Here is a 27,946-nt window from a genome sequence, read left to right on the forward strand (position 1 = left end):
TAATAAATATTGTTCTTATATATATATATATATATATATATATATATATATATATATATATATATATATATATATATATATATTTTTTTTTTTTTTTGCATATTCTAAATATTTTATTTTCCAAAGTCTTACAGGTATAAACCCGAAATAACAAAAAAAATTAATATACAATTCCCAAGATAAATATTTGTGACTACGGTCTCCATTACTACGATTAATTCTATACACTTGTTCCATATAGATTTTACCTGAGTCAGTAATAATAATCAGAAACCTAACAACGATGTTTAAATAAGCGTGGGAGATTTGATTAAAGCGGGGTATAAAAGAAGGTGGGATGGGTATTTCAAAATAAAAATACATGAATTGATACTATTCTACAATTCAACAACTGCAAATTGAGCACCAATCAAAAAAATCAAATCAAATACACGATGAAGTAGAAACTATGATACACAAATTCAGTATGCAGGTAAGGAGTAAGATTTACCCGATCAAAAGCCGAGACCAAAATTTGTTAGCTTCTTGGCTTTTAGATCCCTCTAGTGTGTCAGTTGAATTTCACTCGTGGGGCTGTTAGGAGGGTTGAGGAGAGAACGGGAAGGAGAGCTTTTAGAAGAATTGTGAATCAGTCTATCTCCTTTGCGCTCTTAAGTACCTGTCCCCCAGAGTATTAAGAAGTCCATCAGGTAAAGCTGGAATTCCATTTCTGTGCATGATTTTTTTGTTTATCATGAATCATGAGAGCTTTGGACCAGCAAAGTAATACGCTTAGCACTCTCTGCGCGAAGGCTATCACCTTTAAATCCCATCTGGAAGTTGAAATCATATTCAAAATACCTTAACCCCTTTGGTAATGGAGAGGAAGTAATTATGATGAGTGGATGATTTGCAAAAAATGAGAACATTACCTCGACCTGGATGCTATCGGGAGAAAACCATCGCAATAACACCCCAAGATGTATGACTGCAGGAATCAGCTTAAACAGCAACGGAGTAGTTACCTGCACAATTTCTTCTCTAAGTGATCATAGAGGGAATTATAATATGATGAAACAACTGAATTTGAAAAAGCTGAAGTACTCATACATTACAGGTGTCAGAATCCAATACTTCAGTATTTGCCACGACACTTCTAGATCTCTATTATGTCTTTTTTTTTTCCAAATACTATCACCACATGTTTTGAGTTTTATCGATCTTAATAGTAAAATTTTAATATAGTACCTGTTATAACCATATTATTATCTAAAAAAATTATAATTTGAGAATTGATTAAAATACTTCGGTGAATCCATGAATCTTTCTTTTTGAGATTTGCCAAATCTTGCACTCATACGTGCCAGATTCAGACACTTGTACATGTACTAATGCAATGTAGGTTGTATAGCTACTTCAACCTAACAACTTAGAATAATGTGATCTGATCCTTCAATATACTCCCCGCCTGAGCAAATTTTCAAAAGACGCAACTCTATCTTTTGATATTTCAGTCTCATTTTGAGGCTTTCATGGGTCTGGTTGGACTTTTCTTGTGCAAGTTTGGCGAAAATGCATGTAGTCACTGAAGAATTTTTTTTAACAGAGTAACATTTTATTGGTAGGTGACCCAAAAAACCAATAGTGGGGTAGTCACTGACGAATATTTACCTACATATCCCACAAAGCCATTCCATTAATTTTTGGCTTCTAATAAATACCTAGCAATAGCATCGACAAGTTGGTTACCTTTCAAAACAAAATAGCATCGACAAGTTGGTGCCCACAACGGATTGAGCGTCTAGCTGAATGGTCAAGGTTTTTTTCTTCGACCTAGAGGTCGAAGGTTCAATCCCAGCTTACCTACCAAAAAAAATGTTGGTGTCCCCACCAACTTGCTAGGAAGGCACAGGAATATTTGTTGTATCTCAGAGATGCTTTGGCATTACGTGCCCCTATGTCAACCATTAAGGGCAAGATAAGTGTGGATCGGAGCATGTGCTTATGTGACTGTTATAGGTCAGATTCAGAGGCTACATAGGGCTTCACATTGTGCATTGAACAAAATGAATTCAAAATGGGATAGTTACATGATGAGGTTGAGATAAGTGTGGATCGGAGCATGTGCTTATGTGACTGTTATAGGTCAGATTCAGAGGCTACATAGGGCTTCACATTGTGCATTGAACAAAATGAATTCAAAATGGGATAGTTACATGATGAGGTTGAGAAAATTACCAGACTAAGAGCTGTTGTGCCAAGAAGCAGCAGGTAGAGTTTTCCCTGTCAAACATGATCAGGCTGACAGTTACATCATCAATTTTGATAAAATAATAAAAGGAGTGTCTAACTCTTGACCCAGTCTTTCATGTGTGTATCCTTGAGAATGAGCTAAATTTAGCTAATCTCAAGTAAATGTACTTTGCTTTTATGCAGAACGAATTTATGCCAAAATGAAGTGTATGCCGATATTTCCTAATTAGGCATTATTGGATCTAATAAACCTGGTTTGAACCATAAGCTTTTATAATGAACAGATTTATGCCACTCAAAAAAATGTACTTAGCTTTTACATGCTTCACATAATAAACCCACGTGAAGTGTATGCCGATATTTCCTAATTAGGCATTATTGGATCTAATAAACCTGGTTCGAACCATAAGCTATTATGTGGAACAAATTTACGCCATTAAAAAAAATGTACTTTGCTTTTAGATGCTTCACATAATAAACTCACGTGAAGTGTATGCCGATATTTCCTAATTAGGCATTATTGGATTTAACAAACCTGGTTTGAACTTTGAACCATAAATACAAGATTTGTTTTGCTAACTTCTATCTTAATTAGATGCAATAGGTCAAACTGTAAGAGTAGTTTTATTCGCCAACACTAACCTCAACTAGATGAAGATTAGATGCACGACTGAGAAGAACAAAAGCAAACTCTCCAATTTGTGCCAGGGACATGCCAACCTACACATAATGTGATAGAAACTAATTCACCAGCAGTAATATGTAAAAAGCTCAAAATCTAGCTACGCCAGCAAAGAACAAACTTACGAGAACTGAAGTCTTATTGCTATAGCCAAATCCCTTAACAACTGTTGTGATAACAATTGTTTTTATAATGATCACCAAAATAACGGCAGCGAGTAAAATGTCCACATGGTTCCAGAGAAAATGGACATGTATTAGCATCCCAATGCTGGCAAGAAAAAGGGCAGCAAAGAAGTTGCGAATGGGTTCAACCTGTAAAAAGAACAAATATGGAATGAGAGTACGATGGGCCATTTTCAATACACAAATGTCAAGATTCTCTGCTAAAAGATCCTAGCCATCCGTACATAGGCCAAATTTTGCATGAGTTCAATAAAATATCATTGAGACAACTAAATATGAATATGTAATTTCAAATGCCAGAGATCTATTTTCTCACTCTGGATATATGGGGTAAATATGAATGAAGAAACCAGAATACAAAAATAAAAACCTACATGGATGAAGCAATCTTGATAATTAAATTACAACATTGACATGGCTTCACCACAATAGTTTTGTTGAATTGTTCATAAATGTATACAAAAGTTGGCCTTTTAGAAAAGACTAAAAAAATGCATGTTCAGGAGAATTCCCGAATTATAAAAATAGCGGTGTACTCTTCCTCAAAGTGGGGCTATGCTATTTCATTTTCACACATTAGGTTCTTGGTTATTCAACAAAAAATCTACAAATGCAGTGAATTCTACTATCATTTCTTAGAACAGTGACAAAGTCCCAACTCACTCGGGAATGTAGTCCTTATATATTCTGAATGTGGGTGTGTTTATAGTACAAAGTGTTAGAATATCAGGTTTGTTACAAAATCGAGAGGAAAGCACATATATGGAAGCTTTCATGTGGAAAAGAAATATCTTTGCAGAATGTCTTAGATTGGTAACTTCAAGTAGAAATCTACTCCGGATAGTTTCAAGATGAAAGTCTCATCCGGGAATTCAGGCCCAACTATAATATACCACACATATCTAAGGGGCATGCCACCCCAGATCCTTTATAATAGAAGATGAAAAAAACTCATCAATCACACACATGTTCCAGTCAAATTATTTTCTTAACTACTGTGCCATTCAAAGTTGAAAAAAATAAGAAATTATTAGTCAACAACTCCTCTGAAGTCTCTGACAACACAATGGAAGGGATACTTAAAGTACAGCAGTCGGCAATGGCATCAGGAATCTACACAACTTCCGACCAGGAAAATAAACAGAAAGAAGGCTTACTTGTTCAAGGGTATGTTGTGAAAGATCAGTTGTTGATATCATCACTCCCGCAGCAAAAGAACCCAACTCAAGGCTCAGACCCAACTTGTCGCTACACTGAGATGACACCAAACAAACTAGTTAAAGTGAAGCATCTGGCTTGAACTGTTAAAGGAATTCATATACAATAACTAGTTAAGCCTTTAAAAAAACACTAGTTAAGCCTCAAACGCATTATCTAGGATCCGTGAAAGACACTTTAAATATTATAGTGATGTGAAGGCACACAACCACTAAAATGCTGATACAATAATGGCTCCTGTGAAGATTTTTTAGTAGGTAAGCTGGGATTGAACCTCCGACCTCAAGGTTGAAGAACAAAGCCTTGGCCAATTGAGCTAGAGGCTCAATCCCGGCTCCTGTGAAGATGTAATAACAGTAGCAGTAGAAAAACTGTCTGAAAGAAGATTATATATAGAGTATGAAACAAAACCAAATAAGAACCAATCAAAGGTCACGGAATACATCAAACCAAGCATTGAGAAGTGATCTGGAACAAACCCAAGCAACAAGTAAACAAAATGCCACCGCTGCCAATTGATAAAGTTCATTTGTCTGCATAGAAAATGCCAGTGAATAAGATCCCTGGCACATAGAACACAATGTAAAATTGTGATATTTTCCTGTATGCCTATGAAAATTCATACAAAACATACCTGTGATGAGAGACTGATCATTAGCTTAAGAAACCAAGGTACACAAGTACGGCATAGTATAGACAAAATGGCCAAAAATGTACAAAGCAAGACCAACCTGGAAGAGAGAAAAATCAATAGACGCAATTAACGGCAGTTAGCATAAAGTAAAGGTATAAGAGACTAAAAGATCTTAAGCAATGGAAGACTCTAGACTCCTTTCAACCTGAACAAAATCAATAAAATTTTCATTACTAAATCCATTTACAATGTGTTCAAATGCATAAATTTCTTCTGATGGATATGAAAGAAACCTCCATTTTCAGTAAAAGGAAAGTGATCCTATGATTTTGGTTTGTTCCTCTAAAGATCTGGCATAACAATGTTTTATTAGTAGAATTGAAAGCTGTTCCCAAGTGGTAGGGACTAGGGAGCCCAACATCTCAGGTTCTATTCCCAACTTATTGTTCCAAAATGGAGGTTATAAAGCCTATCTACGCAAGAAGACAATTATCTTGCAGAAAAAGGGAGGTGATCAAATGGTTTTCAATTTTATTTATTTTGAAAGGATTTGAAAGAAAATTTCATAGTACAATTTGTAGAATTCGTAAAATGTGGAAGTATACTGGATCATTATGAAAATTGGAACTAGAATTTCAAAGGAGTAACACAGTTACCTAAATCATATGAAAAGGGGTCAATATCAAAAAGATCCTACAAGAAATAACTTGAAATAATACAAGTCATCTTGTTTATTTTTGGCAAAAGGTCAGAATTCTGCATTTACAACCAAGTTCGGCAAGGAGAAAATAGTGGTAGTTTTCCTATATCCTCCTCCCATTCACTGTATCGGGAACAAACGTATCATACAAATATGAGCACATTGGTCCATTACAATCAGACCATGCAGCCATTTCAAAAAAAAAAAAAAACAATCAGACCATGCATGAAACCACAATTGAGAAAAATGTACAAGTATTCTTTCTTTTATCCTTTTGTTTCCATGGCACTCACTTGCCCTTGAGTTAAGATAGCAGCTATCTTACCTTGTAGCTATCTTTTAATTTTCAAAAAAGAAGATAGCAGCTATCTTACCTCGTAGCATAGTTTGGTTCCTTGCCACTTTTCTAATGATCCATTCAGACACTAAATTTCAGTTTATTAGGCTGTCCTCGTATTTACATCCAACTTGCAATTTGAATCCAATTGGGCTCTCCAGATTGCAGTTTAGACATAAACCTGCATTCAATAAAGGCTCATACTGCAATTTGGGAGTACATCCAAATACACCCTTAATTTTTCTCTTCGCAACTACAAATATGTCATATTTCTATGGCAGTACAGGCTGATACAATGGATCCACACACAAAATGATTTGTCTTTCACGTGACTATCGCAGCCTGCCTATTCTTCTACTACAACTACCTAAAACAGATCCTATGAACTCTATGCACCCTTGATAGGTGATACAGATGCAGGACCATTTAACAATAATTTAATCACGTGGATTCAATTCAGTATGTGGGTTCACAATGGTTCATCTCTAGAACCTATCCTTTTTATTTTGGAATTTAGTGAAGTTTATGGAATATTTTGGAACCATTTTGTTACATTTCTAAAAACCACTGTTGCGAAGCTTGTGATGGCTGAATTTAGAAAGTTCGAATTTGAATAAAATTTGGTAACTTTATGATACAAATCGTTGAGCTGAAAATCCTTTTGGGCAGCAGTCCAACTTTCCTGTGTTTGTCTATTTAGATATTTTTTTGTGTCTACTTAGGTTAGGGCATATTTTAGGGGCTTCTTTTGATCATGGGTATTTTTGTCATTCTGGTCTTTAGGTTCTTGAATAGGGGTAGTTTTGTCATTTTGTCTTTGGGGGTTTCACGTAGGTTTTTTCCAGGACTTTTGAGGGTTGTTTGTCACTGTAATCTCTGGTGTAAGGTCTTTATATTGTGTTTTAAGGTGCCTAGGGGTATTTTAAGAATTTTAGGCTTTCTTGTAAATTTGGTTTGAGCTGAGTATTTAAGGGGCAGAATGTCATCTCTAAGAAGGTTTTGAAACAGAGACTTTGATATCTTGAGAGAAAAAACTCCCTCTAGCTAGGGATTGAGAGACTAGAAGAAGTAAATGTTAAAGCTCTGAGCTCCAGGTTCGTTCCAATATGCTTTTCGCAGCAAGATGACACGCGAAGATAAATGTACTCTCATTCGGTTGTTGGTTTCTTTTCAAAACAGAGATTTGACGGATCTCAATGATGAAAATCTGCATCGTTGACACCTCCTTGCTCCCTGGTGGTTCATCTGATGCCTCTTCGCAATATCCTAGCGCATGAGGACCTTCACCTTTTACTGTTTAGCAGCCCAACAACTTTGGAGGTATTTCTTCTTCTTCATGTTTAATGAGTATTCTTGGATTTTGTGGTTTATTTTCAACCAAATTTTTGTTGTGGTTTTTCTTCAACATTATTTGCTGTCGTGTCATTGGTTTGCATCTATGTCACAAATATCGTTCTCGGGAATTTCTCGTCAAGGGAAAATCTCAAGAAATTTTTATTTTTTTTATTTTTTTTGGGTTTATACCGGGAAAAAATGGTAAAAACAAATTAATTTACAAATATAAAATATTAAATATGTACACTTTTTTAATTCAAAGGTTTTAGGATGTTTGAGAGATTTTTAGAGTGAATTAAGTTTAAGATAATTTTTAAAGTAAACCCCCCAAATTTATCGCAATAATTAGCGATAAATCACGAGAAAACCACGAGAAATTCAATTTCTCGTCATAAAAACATAATTTTATTGTTTAATCAAAATATCATGATTTTCTAACGAGAAATTGAATTTCTTGCAGATATTTGTGACATAGGTTTACATCACTTTACCAGTAAGTAAAGAGGTGGATCAGACCAAGATAAGATTCATACGTAGGGGAAAGTGAAGCATTCAAGATTTTCAAGAGTTTGGGTGGCAACAAAAACCTTTCTAAAGGAACCAAGGCTTCTTTAATATTTCTGACTGTATACAACAGTCCTGAATTTAAATATTTTTAAAAATCACTATTTATTATTGCTTTTTCTTTCATGAATACACAAGCGTTCAGTCATTTTTATACTGAGTTGCTTGTCAGCACCTAAAATAGGTATAGACTTGGGGGCTTAATTTTATAGTGAACATACATGAACTCCTGTTCTCCATCAAGATTCTTCTCCTACATTCCATTCTTACATAGTATCATAGCCAAAGTCCAAAGATCAATCATAATGACAAACCGGACAAGGCCAAAGCAATGAAACTATTCTCCAAATTCTTATCTCTTTCTTTTATATTTCCTCAAATCACAAATTTTCAACTTTTCTCTACATACCCCCATCTGAAATCCTAAGACTCTCCATTCCTTCCATTACTCGTTTTTTCCCTCTCATATTTCCCTTTTATTTCCCTGTGAAAAAAACCTCAAAACATCTCTCTTGTCTTTCTTCTATCAACATTTTGTTTCAAAACCTAGGTTCCCTTTTAATTTGTTGTATGGACTTTTGAACTCCCTTGCTTTTTATTCAAATTTTGAAATTTAGACTACTCTTCCATTGCTAATTTACAACTCACTTAGGTGCATGTTAGCGAGTTTTTTTAAAAGAGAACCTGTCGACACTTAAACTTCAGTATTTTTCATTTGCTAATTTGCACCTCACTTAGGTGCATATCAACGGCTTTCAAATGGAGGCCCAATTACATTTTTGTTGTTTACTCCACTTAAATCGCAATTTCAAATCCTTTGCCCATACAACACTTATTCTTACCCTACGTCGCTTTTATTAATGCCATTCTGGTGGGCATTTCAATTTGCTCATTCGAACGGAACGTTCCTGTGTTTTGTCCATTTTGAAAAATATGCTAAGAATGGTGATTTTTTAAATAGTTAAAAAACTAAACGAAATTGGTTCGGCAAAAGTGTGAAAATGAGAGGTTTTGATGTGTTTTTAACCCTCCCATTCATCTGAAGGGTTTGTTTCAAGGCATCAAATGTCCCTCAAACAACTATAAAACCATCACTACAAATGGGTTAAAAAGGACAACTCTGAATAAATGCCAAAAGGCATTTTATGGCACTTTTGCATAATATTTGGAATGGACCACAACGAATGGAATGGACCGGAACAGAACGAACACAGGGCAGAAAGTTTCGTGCCACATTTTGTACCATGTTTTAGTCCGGAATGAAACGTTCTCGCCATTCCAGACAAAATGGAATGGAACTGATATTCATGCCCTAAACTTTTTTTTTTCTATCCATACAACTTATTTCCCTCTTTTTAAATCTATCCCTTCCTTTGATTGCATACTTTCTTTGATTTTCCTACTTTTCTTGTTTGTCTTCTTTCTATTTTATAGCTTCCACTTCTTTCAATTTTTGTGCTTCTTCTAGCGCACTTTTTTCTCTCCTTCCCCATCTTGCTACCATCAAACTTTATCCCATCAATTTTCTACCCTGCAAAGGTTAGATTCTTGCTTGTATGAATGCATCCTAGGTAATTATGATGACTCGTTAATGTTACCACCTAAATATATTAAAAAGAGTGAAAAGGAGAGGAGATGTCTTGGGAGAAACATCGAAATTTGAAGCTTTGACTATGATCAACTAGTTCTTGCATAGATAAATTTTGCACTTTCTCCAAAGATCTTTACTTAAGCTTTTGATGAACCCACTGCACCAGAAATTTGGAATTATTCAAGATACTTACAACAGTCGAGACACAAAACATACATCTTTGAGCATAATTCCACAATTATAACAAGGATATTCCATTTGTTTTGGTTACCTCAACAAGATGAAAGGTCTTAATATCAGCTTGCAGCCATAAAAAAGTTGTAAATGGCAAAGATAAAGTCCAGCAAGTCCTTAAAGATCTTGATAACAATTATAGGATGTTTAATACATATACGATGACTCATACACCTTTTCGCACTTTTGCGAGGTATAAGATTTTGTCAGCATTGGGCACAATTTTCCCTAAAAGCTAGTTCATTTAGACCTCTGATCAACCTGAGGTTTTACTTGCCTATGCATCTCCTCACATAGTTGTAGACAAGGCCATGGACAAGATAGAGAGCACCAGTACTTTAAGCCTCCTTCACAACAACCATTGCATAATTATGGATAATCATATGGATATATGGCTCCAAAGTCCACACCTTCTCCCTTGCTGCAAGACCAACACCCCATTGTTTAGTAATTTGCCTATACCCAGGACATGCTCTTCCACATTTGCTCCCCCATACTAGCACCTTCGCTCCCTTCTAATTAATGTAATCACGCTACTACATTGGTTTGTACTTGTCAAATTTGTGGTTAGTGCTACTACCATTTCAATAAATTTCCACTAATCAATGTGCAAGTGCATCAAATCAACAATTAACTGATGAATTTGCACCATAATCTAACTACTATATATAAAGGCAAAATGATGGGTTAAGTTCTTCCACCCTTTGCCGTTATTTCCGCTTGTGTCCCACTGCGATAATTTCAATTGTATCCCACATGTAAGGGCATTTGTGTCATTTGCCGTTATTTCTGCTTGTGTCCCACCTTTTGATCCACACGACATTACTCTTTTACCATTAACCCCTTTGCTGATATCTAACATCTGTCTCTATGAGAAATTATTTGAGGGTAAAATCATAATCTACATACGAAAAGTACCGACATAGGGTACCTGCCTATGACAATTACGGCGAAAGACTACAAAGAAGAGGTAAAGACATGCCAATGACGAAAGAACTACTTTATAATACTCATGCAGGACACTTTCAAAATGTTGATGGATTCAGGGCACCTGAAGAGGAATAACAATTATGGAAACCCCTATCGATTGGAGGGCTAGGATCAGCCTATATCGATTGGAGGGCTAGGATCAACCTATGGAAATGGTTTTACGGGCACAACCGATTGATGTTGTGTTTCATCACATGGACGGTTTAGATCAACCTATAACCCTCTATAGATCAGAGGGTTTGGATCAACCTATGAAAATTATTTTTGGGGCACAACCGATGTAGGAAGTGGCCCATCCAAAAGAAATTTCTTTTCTTTTTGTCTGGGATTTACACGTCAGCATTACTGTTTTACCATTAACCCCTTCGCTGATATCTAACATCTATCTCTATGAGAAATTATTTCAGGGTAAAATCGTAATCTACATACGAAAAGTACCAACACAGGGTACGGGCCATACCGTACATTTTAATAGAGTGAGGAGTGCGATCATCAAAATACGGTGAGTAGTGCCATTATAAAATATGGTAGTGAGGACATTAGCACTATATATAATTTCAAACCGTTGTTCTTACTTGGATGTTCCCACGCAGGTTGGGTTCAACCCGAACCCAACAGGTTCAACCCGAATTTGGGTCGGGTCGGGTTAAGCTTTTTCGCAAATCGGGTTGGGCTGTCGGGCAACCCAACCCGACCCGAAACCCGAATTTGGGTTCCATCTGAAGAAGTTCTGTATATGTGTGTTTTTCTTTTTCAACATTCAAATAGTCTCCACAGTCCACAATGGACGGTTTGGTTAATCCTATGGTGCGGCCCATACCGTACTTGAATAAAGTGAGGAGTGTGATCATCAAAATATAGTAGTGCGGATAATATTTCCCTTTGTTAATTGTTAGTCCCTGTTTGGTTTCGATTTTAAGAACCGACTGTGAGTTAAAAACTGATTATTGGTGACTCACTATTGGTTCTCAAAATCCAAAACAACCCGGCTTGAGTTGAGGTGGTCAACAATTGGTACCATATCAAATCGGGTCAGCCCGACCCGACACAACCCGAATTGGGTCGGGTTGACACCCAAGTTGCACCCCTAACGATGACGAAAAAACTACTTTTCCTTATTCACTATGTGCGGGTCAAATTACAGAAATGTTGATATTACGAATGCAGGACACCTGTTAAAATATTGACGAATTATGGGCACCTTAAGAGGAACAACAATCACGGAAACCTATATAGATTGGAGGGCTAGGATCAGCCCATGGAAATGATTTTACGGGCACAACCTATTGATGTTGTGTTTCATCACATGGACGGTTTAGATGAACCTATGATGTGGTCTGTACAATTTTAAATTGATAGCACGTGCATCACACATGCATTTTTCCTAGTTGAAGAAACAGGGCAAAAAAAATAAGCACTTAGCAAGCAAAGTAGAAAACCACTTCTCTATGCACTTTGGTCGAAATTTCGACAAGTCGTTCGGTATTTTGTAATTTACAATTTTACATATGAAAGTGGTAGACTTGATGTCAGGCCTATAACGAGAGGATGAAAAAACTTCACCTATTATTGACTAGATAACTTTTACGTATATCTTAGTATATGAATTACAACGTTTTATTCCGAAGTTCACATCTACTCAAGGTTAAATGCTCAGTCACAAAGTTTCAGCTGCATGGTTTTTATGTATCATTCATCATTAGCATTTGTATATTAAGTGAAGTTGGAACACTGATTTCTTATATTAATTTTCCATAATAAAAAATATCCTTCAGATAATGAAAAAACATTGGTACAAGTGATTTACTTACGACTTGGCCATGGATATAACGCCTTGAAGAACACCAAAAGTGCCACCCAGAATTGGGAGTAGTGCAAAAAGCAAGCCCACAGCACAATCCTGATAGGTAAAGACAGATTTATTATCCACGAGCAATCTTGTGTTATATCACAAATGAATATAATCCATTCCTAACCACACCAGATGATATTACAATAGTTACATGACAACCAGACAGCGGTGAGCACTAAAAGGAGTCCTCAAATTATTTTTTTATGACATAGGGTATCCCCACCCCATTTTAGGATGGGACTAATCCCTATGGATGCGTGTAGTCACCCGTAAACCACGCACATCGGGTTACTATGGGAGGATTCGAACTCACGTCACTGGGAAGCATAACCATGACTTTAAGCCGAAGAACCATACTAAAAGGAGTCCTCAATTATTGAAGTCCATAACTGAAAGATGTGCGAGTACGAGTTTGGTACCTGGAGAATAAGGGTGCCAACCGTAACTTGGCCATGAAGAGAACTAATGCTGTTTCTTTCCATCAAAAACTTCAAAACCTATGAAAGAAACAATATAATATATTTATCAAAGTCTATCCATTCCATAGATATCTTTTGAACTTACTAATGGCAAGAATATTAATACGGATTTATCATATTCTATCCATTCCATAGACATCTTTTGAACTCAACTGATGGAAAGAATATTAATACAGATTAGGAGAATTATATGATACCACCAAAAAAAGTACAAAAGAATATGTAGTGTTAACATTCCTGAGAAAGTGAGAAAAAATGTAGGCAACCCAGCATGGAAACTAGAATATGCCGCTTAGAATATTTGAGTGAATCTAGTGACACCTGCACCACAGGTGTCATCGGATTGTAGAAGCAGTCCAAGAGCTTTAGAAAGATGAAGTCTCACTATATTTTGTAAGGTTATGATCCTCCAAATACCCAAAAGATTAACCAAAAAGCCAAAGTGCCTTTGCAATATGTAGGAACGAAGGGCAAAGTTTTCAAATCAATTAGGAGGATTTTCCTGTCAACACCACGAGAAGACTTCTGCATTTTCAAGACATGTAGGGTTTGCACTGTGCAAACAAAATATGCATAACCAAGGTTAGAAAATTCATGAAAATAGAATGACGTGGGTTGGCCAAACATTTTAGAAGAAATGGTCAGTAGATTCAAATAAATCTTTGAGCCTTTAACTTGCACAGATTACGTCATCACAAAAAGAGAAAAAATATGAAAGTAAAACCCAGAGAAATAGGATAATACAATCGAAGGATGATAAACTCAACTAAACTCAACTAAGCCTTTGTCCCAAACTAGTTGGGGTCGGCTAATGAATCCTTTAGAAAATACATCGAAGGATGATGTATTAAGAAATAATTCATTCTTCTTGGGGATATGGCTTGGCAAAGAAAAAGTTGCTCCTTGGAGGACTGTCATCACTGGGAAGTATGGGTGGGTGGGACCGCAAAGAGTTAGTTAGACGTAGGGGTTTTAAGAGCCTGGCATTCTATTTGTCAAGGGGTTCTTGTTGGGGATTTGGTATAAGATGTATTCAAATAAATTCAAAGAACTTTGATTAGGTAGTGTTCAGTGTTCCTTTCCATCATGCTTATCTAAGACTCCTAGGATGGTTAGGAACTAGAGGACTGTATTGCTGATTAGGAAGTAGTGGGATGGAGAGTAGTGGGATGTGATTTTTCCAATGTATTTTCAAAGACGACAGATTTGGTATCCCAAGCTTCTGATTTTTCTTGAAGAGGCTTTCATGTTGGGTGGTGAGGAGGATCATAGAATTGGCTGCAAACCCTCAAGGTGTGTTCTTACTTAAGTTATTGTTCAAGGTTTTTGTTGTGAATTATTTACAACTCTTGGAGGAGCTCTTTGAAAGACCCTTCTAACTAGAATTCATGATCAAGGAGTCTATTGAACAATGGCATTGGATAAAATCATACAATCAACCATTGTGATTTCTTGAAGAAGAAGATCATTATGGCTAATGAGTGTATGATGTGTACAGAGGAAGGGGAAACTGCTGGGTGGTAACGATCTACTGATTCTTAGTAAGATTGCATGAAGTGTTCGTGTACAATATCCTAGAGTGGTTCAGTTTGTCTTGGGTCTTTGACTTCTTAATCCTTTGTAGGAATGAAATATGCATTGGAGCGAGAGAGGTCACAGTCTTTGACCTATAATTCAGTATGTGGTGATGTGGGTGATCGAGTAGCCTTGTAGGGTGTTTAAGGGTGAACTCTTTCAATTTGAAAGATTCTTCCCCGGATTAAAATTTTCATTTTTTCTAGGGTGCTAGTGAGAAAGAGTTTGGGGCATATCGGCACAAGACTTTTATAAGAAATCGAAGGAAATCATAGTCAGAATTTTTTTTTACTTTAAATGTGATAAATGGTGGAAAGGTAGAACTTTCAGTATGTCATGGATTCTTCTCACACTGATTTATCGACAATCAACCCAAAGAGTGGTGAAGTAGAGGCATAACGGCACAAGTCTAGAGGAATAAGTCTAAGGCAAAGCAAATGCTCCTAAATTCTTTTTACTAAGAGAGGGAATTAAAGCTTCATACAGAAGTGAAATTGCTACTGAACAGGTAACTGTGATTAATTGCAAGAATAACAATAGGGAGGATAGATCAGAAGATTTTTCTATCAATGAAATATGACATGAGTTTGGTCCTGTACAAAGCACAAGGGGTTTGTTCTTGTGTTGATGATTAACTTTGAAAGGATCGCCGGGCCTTCTGGGATTTTTTCATTCAATTTCTCATCAAAACAACAAGGAATAAAAAAAATACAGAACTTCTGCATAGATCCATCCATAATTACATTTAAATGGTTTCATATGAACAATCAACTAAAATGATGAGCAATTTATTTCAATGTTAGAAAAGTACCACAGCTGTTGAAGACATAGACAAGAATGCACCAACAAATACCCCCTCTGAAAGTTTACCTCCGCATAACTGCAGAAAGCACGCATTGGCACACATATCAGAATGGCAACAAAGGGAATAAAGAAAGACAACATAGAACAATTCATGAAACTACCTGACACAAAAAACCGCAAGCTGGAAGTTGGAAATAATATGCTTTTCAGATGCTTTGAGCATTATAGTGATGATTTAAGATTATTTTCAGATTTGTAGCGTTGGAGGAAGTCAACCCAAATTTCTAGCATCATAGAGGAGCAAGACAGACGATATATGTCTAAGAAAATGATGTGGCCAAAAAGAATGGTTTGATACAATGACAATCCACTTGTATCTTGAGAACTTCATGTATATTCCAAAACAAATGTGAGAAACAAGATAACTGGTAAGTATAACAAATGCCACTTATATTGAAAGAAGAATTTATCAAATAAGAGAAACAAGAAAAGATTTTTGTAGCTTACATAAAGCCTTCATCTATTTTTTGTCAAAAAACGATAGAAGTATTAATTAATAATTTAACCAACAGTATTAATTGGCTTCCTGTGTTGCAACATGATTAATTGAAATGATGAAACCACTTTCCTTATTTTAGTTTTTTTTTAACAAGAAATATCTTATTGCCATTCGGAAAAAAAAACAAGAACTATCCTCTCTTTTTTTTTAAATGAAGAAATATCTTATTAATCAAAACAAAAATAGGAATTATGCAAGGAGAAAACATTACTAGACAAATAATTCATAGATATACACCTTTCTAAATTGTATTTGTCTCTACCACATTAGCCACACACAGAGTGTGACTAAAAGATGAACTGATATCACTAGAGAAATACTATATTTCATCAATGACAAATACTAATCTCCACGAAGCCAAACTCTTTTTTGATAGCTTCGAAATTTCAATTAAACTTAGATTCTGACTATACTTAAAATAGAAACTTCCAATGTATAACCAGTCCCTACTCCCTACATAAGTCAAACTGAGGATTTCTACAACACTAGTACAATCCTCTGAAAATTCAATAAAAATCAGAAATAACCTCCTCCATACTGACATTGGCAAGGTTGTGTGCTGACATCAACATAACAGCAATAAGGCCAAGTTCAACCCTTCTTCTTCCCCTTTTCTTGGCTGAGATATCCCCTCCTTGCGTAATAGGATGTACTGCATCGTATCATACCACCTCAAGTGCCTCTTTAGCAGCACCCAAGTGCTCCCATTGCCCAACAATCTTGTGACAGTTATGGCAACCTTAACCAGTGTTTACGTGAGTCCAGCCATAAATGTAACCCTAACCCTAATGGAGCCATTGGTTCTACATATCTTGGTTCTTTCTAGGAGTAGCATTGGAAGTCATGTTGCCAATTGCAATTGGAGGCATTGATTTTCCAAGGCCAAATGTGATGGCAGAGAGAGAGAGAGCATCATAAAAAAAGCGGCGTTTTAGCCATCATAAAGTAAAAAATAAGTTGAAATGCGAAAGAGGCATTCACATAATTCATTATTGATTAAAGTCTCGTTCTAGTTAAAATTTTATAAGGCGTTTATAGAATGCACTTGCTTCAAAAAACCGCATTAGAAATGCCCGAAAGCAACAAGTTTCACATCACATGACTAATCCAATATTTTCATTAAGTGTGAAAAAAACAAATTAGAAATGGTTCATAAAATTCTGAAACATACCGAAGCTGTGATGCCACACAGGCACATAAATAGAAAAATTTGCAGAAGCCCTCCTAGAACAGCAACTGCTCGAACAACTCGTAGCTGCAATTTCAAAGAGGAGACATCAACCTAGCTACTCTGAATTTACACAATACTTGAAACTGTGAAAAATATTATTTCAAATTTAGGAAGGGGAAATTAGGATGAGGGTCATGAATCAACCTTTGCTGTGGAGAACTCAAGCCCTAGCGCAAAAAGAAGGAAAATGACACCAAATTGAGCAACTGTCTCAACCTGCATTCAAGAGCATAAGTAAAAAAATGTATTGTAAAATGGGAAGGTTTAAAACTTATTTGCTTGAACTGGACAGTAATAATCAATCTGAAACTCGTACACTAATGAAGAGATGAATATAAACCTTGTTTATGTTCTGGTAGAAATTCATATTGAATCTAAGATCCTTTCTTTTCTTTTCTTTAATTTGTTTTCCGGTAGGCAGAAAATATGAACAAACAAAAAAAATTAACTTTCAACAGTTAATACTACATAATAAATGAGCCAATTCCAAGAATGATTAATAGAATTTCGGCCAAAAAACCCTCGACCCGTTTCTTTTCTTTTCTTTTCAGTAAACAATATTTTTATAAAAAAGTGAGAAAGATAACACCGCTGACCTTACATATTCATTAAGAAAGAGGAAACTGGAACCCAAAAGAAAGGACGGCCTTGACCGTCGCCCTTAGCTGAAGTGTTGGCTCCTTCACCAGGAAACGGTCGATAAACTACTTGTGAGTTGTAACAACTCATACACATCTAATATCTCCTTGACCAAAATTTCCTAACCGCCTCGGGAATTTCTGACTCTTGATAACTAATCTAATAAAATTACGAAAGTCCACTCAATCTCAATTTTAACAGAAAATATTAGAAGATAATAATTTTACCCCTTGACAAAAAGAAAGGACTTTGGGCCTGCTCAAATCCTTAAAAATAATGAGACATGAAAAAACAGCTTAACTTTTCTTGCATGATTTCTAACGATACCAACAATTCCCACCAGACCTGGATAGCCAAATACAACCATCTGAAATTCAACTTGACATGGCCCTCCAGCGGACTCTTCTACCTTTTCAGCAACCATAGCCCACTTCAACAATTCCAACAAGAAGAAGCATACTCTCCTCTAATAACATGAAACTCCAACGAAACATTGCCGACCAAATAGTAAGATTTTAATTTCTTTCTCTCACACCCCTTGCTTTCCCAGTAACAATTGTCATTATACACAAACATGGCATTTAACGGTGCCAGATGAAATGTAGATATGTACGTAACAGGGACTGTCAAACGCATGTTCCCAAGTGATAATAGTCATGGTAGGAACATTCCACCTCTTTAAAAGAACCATGACAGGTGTCTGGCCTCTTTTGTTGAGACAATACTCTTGGCTTACTATCGGGGAACTTTATAAGTGAATCTTTGGGAGGCAAAAAGTCAAATCCTAAGGCAAGTCATGGTTCACCGTTTACCACATCATATCCTAAGGTAATTTTTCTCAAACCAATGCCACAAGTTCTCCCTAATGAAACATCAACTCGGAAAAAGGAAACATATTTTAAAGAAGGCATAACTTATAAGCAAGGTTTTAAATTTCAATTTCGGTCGTCACGGAAACGGAAATGTTTCGGTTTCAGTTTCGGTTGGAAATTTCAATGGATATCCTGTAAAATCATATAAATATATGGAAACATAAGCAAATGATAGTAGTTAAAGATGAAACATCAGGAAATACTAGAATATGCACAAATACAAACTTAGAAGCCATCACATAAGGAATACAACCATCCATAATGGTTTAAAATCATCAAACACCTAGTGACATGCACTGACACTGATAATTTAGTACATCTCAAATTTCACATGTAATTCATATAAATATTTATGCATAATACATGTACCACATTTTGCATGCAATTCATATATGATATAATTATGTAATACATATTGATATAATGAGGAATGATAGATACAAGGGAGCCCTTGCATAAAGAGCCAAAAAAGGGCTCTGGATTTGATCCACGTCAGCAAATGTAACTGATAATATATCACTATTACATACTGATGTAATACACTTACGATTTTAGTTTATGAATTTTAGTCGTTTCAGTTTCGATTTAGGTGGGGATGGAAACAGAAATATTTTGGTTGTTTCGTGTAGGTTTCATGGAAATTTAAAACCATGCTTATAAGCATGTAAAAGTAAAAGCATCTTACTTGCACCATTTCACTAACAAAGCTTAGACCTCCAGGCCCAATAATAGATCCCGCTAGCAAATATCCAGTAATAACCTACAATAAATTCAAAATGGGTAAAACACACAGTTCATTTAAGGATGGAGGATGTGTATTCATATAATATCAATAAATTATTATAGAATAATACTCTCTTCAATAATTACAGTTCATTATGAAAAAATTCAGGGCAGTAATAATGCTCAGACCGGTTGTCCAGCACAAGCGAAGGCAATGCCACCACAAGTTGCAGATACGATGACCACTACGAGATCTGATATCAACCTGCAAAGACAGCAATTTGAACAGTGTAAATAAGCTGAGAGGTTAATGTAAGCAATAGCTCCAAAAAACACAAAAAATCAGTAGGCTTACCTCAAGTCTAACTGTAGGACAGGATATTTTGATTTGGGATTTGATATAATGAAAACATTGTCCTGGAAACGCAGTTTTCAGCATGTACATCATATTTGATTAGCCTTGAAGACTAATTTGTTTTTTTTTTTTTGAATGGTGGATTAGACAAAGCTTATATAACATACCTTACGATCTATTAAAGTTGGAGTATCTTCTGCTCGATTTTCATTATCCAAATTGAAAACATCGTGAAGTTGAAAAGACCTATAGAGCCAAAAGGATGTGCAGAAATTAAAATTTATACAGCCACGCTGAATTAACTTTTAACTATAGCATTTGCATATTTAACTTCTTTTCAAGTGTCAATCAAGAAAAGCAATTTCCAGTGAAAAATCAATTTATATCATTCATAAATTCACATGATAGAAGCATATACTTCTCCTCTTTGGTGTCATTTTTCTTGGTCTTAACTCTAGCTACAGTTTCCAGAACTGCCTGATGAACAAAAACATATAAAGAAAAAATATTAGCAAAAGAATGAACCTGAAAATCCACTAGCATATGCAACCAAATATGAAAACCCAAAGTTTAGCGTTACATGTGCTTTTGTAACAAGACAACAAACAACTATGAAATGCACACCCATTCAAGAGTCAAGACAACTTATACACATTCTTCATGAGCCATAATAACCATGCATTCTTCATGAGCCATAATAACCATGCATTCTTCATGAGCCATAATAACCGATGTTATCTTTACAAATACAAAAGCACATGTCATTTTTTGTAATCACCGTCATATAGGCATCTCATTGGAAATAAACAAGTTTTAGAAGGTATACAGGAGCAGATATCGCAGGGGGATTTCTGAGGAAAAGAGGAGCGTTTGACCTCAGATAAGGCATAGATCCTACAAATACAATGACAACCACCGGCTAATAAATATGAAAATATGCTTACATGTAGCCCATTAATATTACTTTACAAGAGCACTGACAGGCTACAAGAATTAGAAAATATCAATCCTATATAATAAGTGTCGGAGAACAACTTTATCAATACTATATAAAAAGTGTCAGAGAACAACTTTTAGTTTCTGTCCGCATTAATGTCAAAATAATGCATGCACCACAAAAACTTTTAGTGCCGGCCCCCTATTGTCCAAGAGTGGCAGCCTCATGTTTGATAATGCATGCACTACATTTTATATGAATTGCATTCCCATTTTTTTCACATGTTTCCATAATTTTACAGGATTTCCACCAAAATTTCAAATGGAAACTGAATTGTTTCCATTTCCGTGGCAAGCGAAACCAAAATTTAAAACCTTACCTTAATCCCGCTCCCATGCTCAATACCTTTTTTGGAATGGTAGCAATTTTCATTTAGAAGCCAAAAGGAAGGCCGAGGAGGTCAACCCAGATAAATACGAAGAGAAAAACAAAAAAGAGACACGATCAAGGAGGAAGAAAATAAAAAACTCCAATCCCTGCTTTTCTAATCCTTCCCTAGCTAGACAATCTGCTATACCATTGACCGATCTTCGAGCATGCATAAATATGATTGACGATCCAGCATCTCAGGCTAGAATCTCGTCAAAAAACCAAGCAAATCTCCAAGGGGGGACAGAAGATCCCCCTAAGCCAGCAAATGGCATAGAGGGAATCCCCCTTCACTATCACCTTGTCGAGGCAATCCTTTCCCAAACTTATAATTCCCTGATGTGATGCACGAACTCAGCCTCATTCGCATCTGCTATCCCGATATGTCCTGAGAAAGCCCAGATTACTTCACCCCTCTCATCTCTAAGGACACCTCCAATGCCAGCCTCCAACTCTGGATGAGGAGGCTGCCACTCTTGGACAATAGGGGGCCGACGCTCAGCGCTGAAAAAGATCTTCTTCCAACCTTCCCATAAATCAAATGGCGACACAAACCGGAACAGGGGAAGGCTTCTTACCCATGCAACAGACAAGGCAATAACTTTAATGCATAAAAAAGCAGGAGACTTGGCAACACCTTCAAATACTCTAGCATTCCTCTCTTTCCGAAGGACCCAGAAGGTTGCTAGAAGAATTATGGCCCAAAGGTTGCGAACGAACCTCAGCCTCGTTCGCATCCGCTATCCGATGCTCAATACCTCTGTCAAGCACTCTTATCAATTTTCAAAACAATGCTAGTCAATCTTGATTTTTACATTGTCAACTTGCTCAGGTCACACCCTCTTATTCTGTCCAATCATCGGCTTTAAAAAAGCACACTTAGTTCTTTACTTATCCAAGTCAAACTTGGAAACTGAAAGACAGATATCCAAGCTTAAGACTCAAAGACTAAGTTTTCGAACATTAGATCAACCATAGAAATCCAAGGTACTACTCGTGCTTGGGCAATTGATATGGGGCTTCAGATAATATGACATGTAAGACATTCTATCACTCTTTAGAAATGCATGTCTCTAATACTACATGCCCCTTCTACAATATATAAAGTAGGCCCATTTTCTATATCTATTTATGGAGTTGCTCTTAAAATCATTTGGTGTTTACTAAGTTACAAACTAGCCCCAAGTAATGTTTCTAAAATGAACTCATCCGTGAAATTGTAATGTCACTATCCTGCTGTGGGATTGTCCAAGATCTAGTCACCCGTAATATATGAATAACCAAGATATAGCATGAGCGTTTCAACAGTTTTAAGCGAAAGGCGATGTGGTACAAGTATCATGCCAGTAAGGAGCAACTGTCCTATTATTTTCAAAAGTTTATTTACATTTTTGCCATTAAAAAAAAAGTTATTTACATTTTTCTTTCTTATAGCAACTTGTGCACCACCTATAAGCTTGTTACACACTACTCTTGTCATTCCCTTGCAGCATTGAGTCATTTGCACTGTTCGGCCTTATCCATCCCAATGAGTGGGGTTTCCACCGTTCGACCTTATCCATCCCAATGCGTGGAGTTTCTAAAGTAGGTTCATTTTCTTACGTTATATTCATTTATAGCTAATGCTCCCATCACTAGCATGGGATTGACTTACTCCTCAAAGTTAATACCATAATGTACTGTGGAGATTATGTTTCATACTCTTCCATTTAACCTCGATTATATTCATTGTCTTATATGGAGGAATTTGAAATCTGTTATTACAGGCATTAGTCCCACTTACTGCATATGGTTTGAAGGGCCTATGGAGAGCACTGTACAAAAAGCATGCTCAAGGCGGCTACTACGCTTACCAGGTACTTGAATCACCACTTGAGCTTCACTATCACTTTGCCCAACTCCTATGCCTAGCACAAACTTGAAGCATCACATGCCTACTAAAGCAAGCTTAAGCTTCACAAGGCCCTGAGGAAGCTAAAACACAATCTCCTTTCACGACTAAAGGCTCCACTCACCACGTTTAGTTGTTTATTGGTTCCTATCCACCCGGTGTGATAGAGACTATAAAGCAGTCTTAATTCAACCTTCCTACTTCAACTTAAACCTCCTCAATTCAAAATAGAAACTCCAGAATGCCTTTTTCTAGAACATGGACTTTCTAAACCTCCTCAATTCAAAAGAGAAGTACACCAACAATTCAAATAAAAATATAAAAAAAGTTCAAGAGTTCCTTAAAGGTCATCATCCTTCTCCAATTTATGGTTGAAGGGCCTAAGGATTTGCATAGCATCACACCTCCTAAACCCAAATTTTACAGCTTATCATATGTATATTTGATCCTAATACTACTCATATGGCATGCAAACAGCTTGTTGGGGATTTCCACACTCACAATTAATTTTCCCAATGTCGCATGCATTGTCAACCAAGATGTGTATCACATTGTAGCCTATTTGAAGTACATTCATCTCGTGAATATTTGTCATATAACTCATGCTAAATGAAAATTTTGTTTGGATGACGATATTTAGGGCCATCGATTTCCTACATTATTTTCTACATCTCAGCAGTTCCCTGGGCTGGTTCCTCTAATGAATGTGTTCTACCACAAGCTCCTATACCTTCCTAGGATCATGTCTTATTCTCCAATATTCAAAAGATCAGACCCAACTTAGAGCTTGCTTAGAGGCTACACAATAGAGTAGAATGACAAAACTAAAGAGTAAAAAATTAAAGAAGAACTAAAAAAGGGAAAAAAGTACTTATATGGGAGTTTTTGATTGACTTGGCTGAGTCAACGGAGAACTAGGCTGAGTGGATTGTTGAATAGGAGCAACTCGTCAGACACATAATTACTCATGCTTGGTTAGGGCTAGTGGGCCACAACCAAGTCAATTCAGATGAATTCAAGATGAACAAGTAAGTTTGGGACAACGGAGAACTAGGCTGAGTAGATTGTTGAATAGGAGCAACTTACCAGACACATAATTACTCATGCTTGGTTAGGGCCGCAACCAAGTCAATTCAGATGAATTCAAGATGAACAAGTGAGTTTGGGACATTGTTATTTTCTGCAAGAGGAATGACCATGAGACTCTTTTTACCTAGAACCGAAGTAAAATGCCATATCTATATAAATTATAGTGAGATTAAAACAATAAAAAAACTATAATGATATTGTTCAATATCCAACATTGCTTACTCATCTGGGAACTAGGCAAACTCTATGTTGTAATATGTATCATAAAAGCCACTTATAACTAGGGGTTACACATTCAATACATGCAATGGTTGATTGTCAATACCACAAAACAACAACCACCTAGGCTTGTTTCTCTCCTACATGTTGATTCAATAATTGAGATTGCAGCTCTTTTCACTATGGCTATGACTCATAAATTTGATCTCCACCAAAGTTCAAAGATTGAATTCATAATATCAATTTCCTGGGAGGCTAGTAGTGACATTTCCTTAATTGTGTGTTGACATTTTTTATAATAGTTAGCATTTAATGGTAGCTATCTAAATGGTTTTATGCTTCTTTTTTTGAAAGGTTATACTTCTATGAGGGTTTTTTTTTTTAAATACCTATGTGGTTAGGAATGTATTATAGAACTTCGAGGCATTGCCCTAGGAAGATATATCTATAATACATAAATATATTCATCACAAATCGCATGACTGGAAAACCATTACTTTAATCTATAAATATCCTTACAATCATTAATGAATATAACCCTTTGTACCTATCCCTGATCACACTTGCTGCCAAATACATCCCCATCTATGCTTTATGAATTCTTCTAAACAATTGGAGAATCATGTCTCAACACCTTTCAACATGGATTCTAATACTGATATGCTTAGGACATGGCTAGATTCTTCCGTCAGCCATGCACGGACGAAGCTCAATGATTAAGTGCCATAATGAGACTTCTATGCAACAACTAAATCTCAATTGACACTAGTATTAAACAACTATATATCATTATCCACCTGTGAATCGACATCTAAAGAAACTTTTCAAGTAAAGACTCCTTCCTAAATCTAGTTTTGAAGATACAAATCCCACTTATCCTTGTTATTCAATATAATCCATGATGAGCAGGATGCTTTGGACATGTTAAATCATCTTCCTCCTCCAGTTTCATAGTGAGACAGAAGCAATACTGCTCCTGTCTACTCTAGGTATCCAAATTTAATTATCATTTTTTTTTAATGGGCCAAATTTAATTATAATAAGAGTGCAAATTAATGTTCCAGATTAAATTTGATGCTTAGTAGTGTATCATGCAGATTTAATAAAGCTTCAGCTATGACGAGATTAGATGTTAAGTTCCAACAAAATATTAGTAGTAGTTAGATTCAGTGTTTTTAATTACCAAGTTCTCAATGGTGCCACACACATTCTTAAATTCAACAAACGATTAATTCAAAATATAGGTAAAAGATCATTCACAACACATCACGATCACTACAAAACAGTTGTCATGTAAACAAATAGATCATCCACAAATAGTGACTAGCAATTCCTGAAAGCACAATTACCAACCTGTTGCTCAGCCACACTATTGTTAAAGCTGCCTGCATCAGTTTCTGCCAAAAATAAAAAAGCAACCAAATCAGTGTTTCTTGATACCACATTAGAAATTCAAACTTTTGATTTTCTTTTTCTCTCAGTAAGACGGACTCCAAACCACTAACTACCATAGTTTAACCAGGACTAGTAGAATCTTCCTAATCTCCTCGGTTCAAAACCTATCATTAAAGAAACATTAGACTACCATTGCCACGGCAAAGAAATCAAACTGTCAAAACCTAACATTCAAAGACTGACAAAGGATTTCCAATTAATCGACAGAGATCAGTTACGACTTCACACTCACAAGACTCAAACCAGCGTTTCAGAACAAATCTCACTCTAGTTCTAGATTTAAAAGAGTAAAAACATAATTCGTGATCTCACATTCATCGTTTCCTCTTCCATCACACATTGCCGAAAAAAAAGAGAAGAAAAAACAAGAAATCAAGTAAAAGAAAAATCTCACTCTATTTTTCTAGATTTCACACTCACAAGACTCAAACGCGTCTCCGAACAAATCTCACTCTAGTTTTAGATTTAAAAGAAAAGAAAAAAAAAAACTAATCCGCAATCTCTCAGTCATCTTTCCCTCTTCCATCACAGATTGCCAAAAAAAAGGAGGAAGAAGGGAAAAAAAAGAAGAAACCGTGTAAAAGAAAAATCTCACTCTAGTTCAAGATTTAAAAGGGTTCTAGATTTCACACTCAGGAGCGTATCCGAACAAATCTCAGTCTAGCTCTAGATTTAAAAGAAAAAAAATACCTAATTCATAATCTATAACTCATCTTTCCCTCTTCGCGTCACACATTGCCAAAAAAAGAAGAGAAAAGAAAAGAAAAAACAAGAAATCAAGTATAAGAAAAATCTCACTCTAGTTCAAGATTTAAAAGGGAAAAAAAAACCTAACTCATACTCTTGGAGTCATCTTTCCCCTTTCCAATCACACATTGCCAAAAAGAAAGAAGAAAAAACAAGAAATCGAGTAAAAGAAAAATCTCACTCTAGTTCTAGATTTCACAATCGAGAAAAGGAAAAATCTCACTCTAGTTCCAGATTTAAAAGAAAAAAAAACCTAATTCATAATCTAGGAGTAATATTTCCCTCTTTCCATCACACATTGCCGAAAAAAGAGAAGAAACAAGAAATCGAGTAAAGAAAAATCTCACTACAGTTCTAGATTTCACACTCACAAGAATCAAACCGCCGAAAAAAATCTCAATCTAGTTCTAGATTTAAAAGAAAAAAAAAACCTAATTCGCAATCTAACACTCATTTTTTCCCTCTTTCCGTCACACATTGCAGAAAAAGAGAAGAAAAAACAAGAAATCGAGTAAAAGAAAAGCATTGTAGATCTACAGACCTCCGGTTTGTTCATTTTCGGGGAATTCTTTCTCGAGAGCGCGATCAATCATATCAGCGAAGCTATCCTCCTTCGAATCAGTGATATTTGTGCTTTTGGATCGATCATCGGTTTCAGAAAGCGAATGAGAAGGGAGAAAAGCGAAGGAGAGGAGGAGAGAAAATAGGAAGATGAGAAGAGAGGAGGAGGAAGAAGAAAATCTCATTGCAGGTGGGGCACAAGATATGGGGAGCGGCGCAGGCTAAGAAGAGAGAGAGAGAGAGAGAGAGAGAGAGAGAGAGAGATTTATAAATGCATGCTGATGAAATAAAAACAAAAAGAGTAATTAACCGTGGTTGGGGGAGGTTGGGTTATGTTCTGTTACATCATACATAAAATGCATGCTCGTTTTACTGTCCAAAGAAAGCTAACTGACGAGGTAGCGTGAAATTACGGAAAAGTCCCTCTCTTTAAATCATCCGTAAATCAAATTGCCTTCAATTCAACTCTCTCTCTCTCTCTCATACATGGACCATGATTCATCTATTAATCAGAGATCAAAAAGACATTAAATTAAGGGAAATGATATCAGCATAACCATGTTTTAATAATAGCACAGACCCAACCCAAATTGTGTCTTCATTTTTAATTGATTTGTGAGAGCTGTTTTTGGAAGTGTAACAACGGCCCGTTTGGATGCCGAGAAGATTTTGATTTGGAATTCTCACATTTGCAGCCCTTTTTGCATTGACATTTGGATCCCGATCAAATCCTTGAATTTCCAATTCAATAACTGACAGTGAAAAAAATCAAATTTCCAAATAAGCTGTGGAAATAAGAAATTGGAAATCCACAGATTTAGCAGTTT

The 27,946-nt window shown here is 36.0% G+C and overlaps 1 protein-coding gene across 5 annotated transcripts; it reads right to left on the reverse strand.

The window, feature by feature from the left end:
• Positions 1-286: 286 nt before the first annotated feature.
• LOC143846191 (K(+) efflux antiporter 4-like) lies at positions 287-27,381 on the reverse strand. Of its 5 annotated transcripts, XM_077354616.1 has the most exons (21): positions 27,100-27,380; positions 25,710-25,753; positions 20,210-20,268; positions 19,959-20,037; positions 19,792-19,853; positions 19,626-19,701; positions 19,399-19,473; positions 17,347-17,418; positions 17,143-17,226; positions 15,420-15,488; positions 12,974-13,051; positions 12,514-12,602; positions 4,952-5,048; positions 4,797-4,880; positions 4,257-4,352; positions 3,040-3,228; positions 2,875-2,952; positions 2,218-2,262; positions 912-1,004; positions 800-812; positions 287-658 (listed from the first exon to the last, which is right to left on the reverse strand). In XM_077354616.1, exons 1-21 carry the CDS (start codon positions 27,302-27,304, stop codon positions 651-653), a joined length of 1,695 nt encoding a protein of 564 aa, XP_077210731.1. In that variant the 5' UTR covers positions 27,305-27,380; the 3' UTR covers positions 287-650. The 5 variants fall into 5 exon arrangements, 4 of the variants coding, with proteins under 4 accessions (XP_077210731.1, XP_077210730.1, XP_077210728.1 ...); XM_077354615.1 differs by lacking the exon at positions 800-812; XM_077354613.1 differs by having other exon boundaries at positions 287-812; positions 27,100-27,379.
• Positions 27,382-27,946: the final 565 nt, after the last annotated feature.

The sequence above is a fragment of the Tasmannia lanceolata genome, unplaced genomic scaffold (assembly GCF_043159265.1).
Source record: "Tasmannia lanceolata isolate RefF3 unplaced genomic scaffold, GAP_Taslan_0.1 ptg000015l, whole genome shotgun sequence".
In the NCBI taxonomy this organism is placed as follows: Eukaryota; Viridiplantae; Streptophyta; class Magnoliopsida; order Canellales; family Winteraceae; genus Tasmannia; species Tasmannia lanceolata.

What these genes read in the sequence shown, in the direction of transcription:
- LOC143846191 (XM_077354613.1), bottom strand. Translation starts at nt 27,304, where the DNA reads ATGAGATTTTCTTCTTCCTCCTCCTCTCTTCTCATCTTCCTATTTTCT. An exon ending in AATGACACCAAAGAGGAGAA is followed by an intron (nt 20,038 to 20,209) that starts GTATATGCTTCT and finishes TTGGCTCTATAG; the next exon opens with GTCTTTTCAACTTCACGATG. An exon ending in CCGATAGCATCCAGGTCGAG is followed by an intron (nt 813 to 911) that starts GTAATGTTCTCA and finishes TTCAACTTCCAG; the next exon opens with ATGGGATTTAAAGGTGATAG.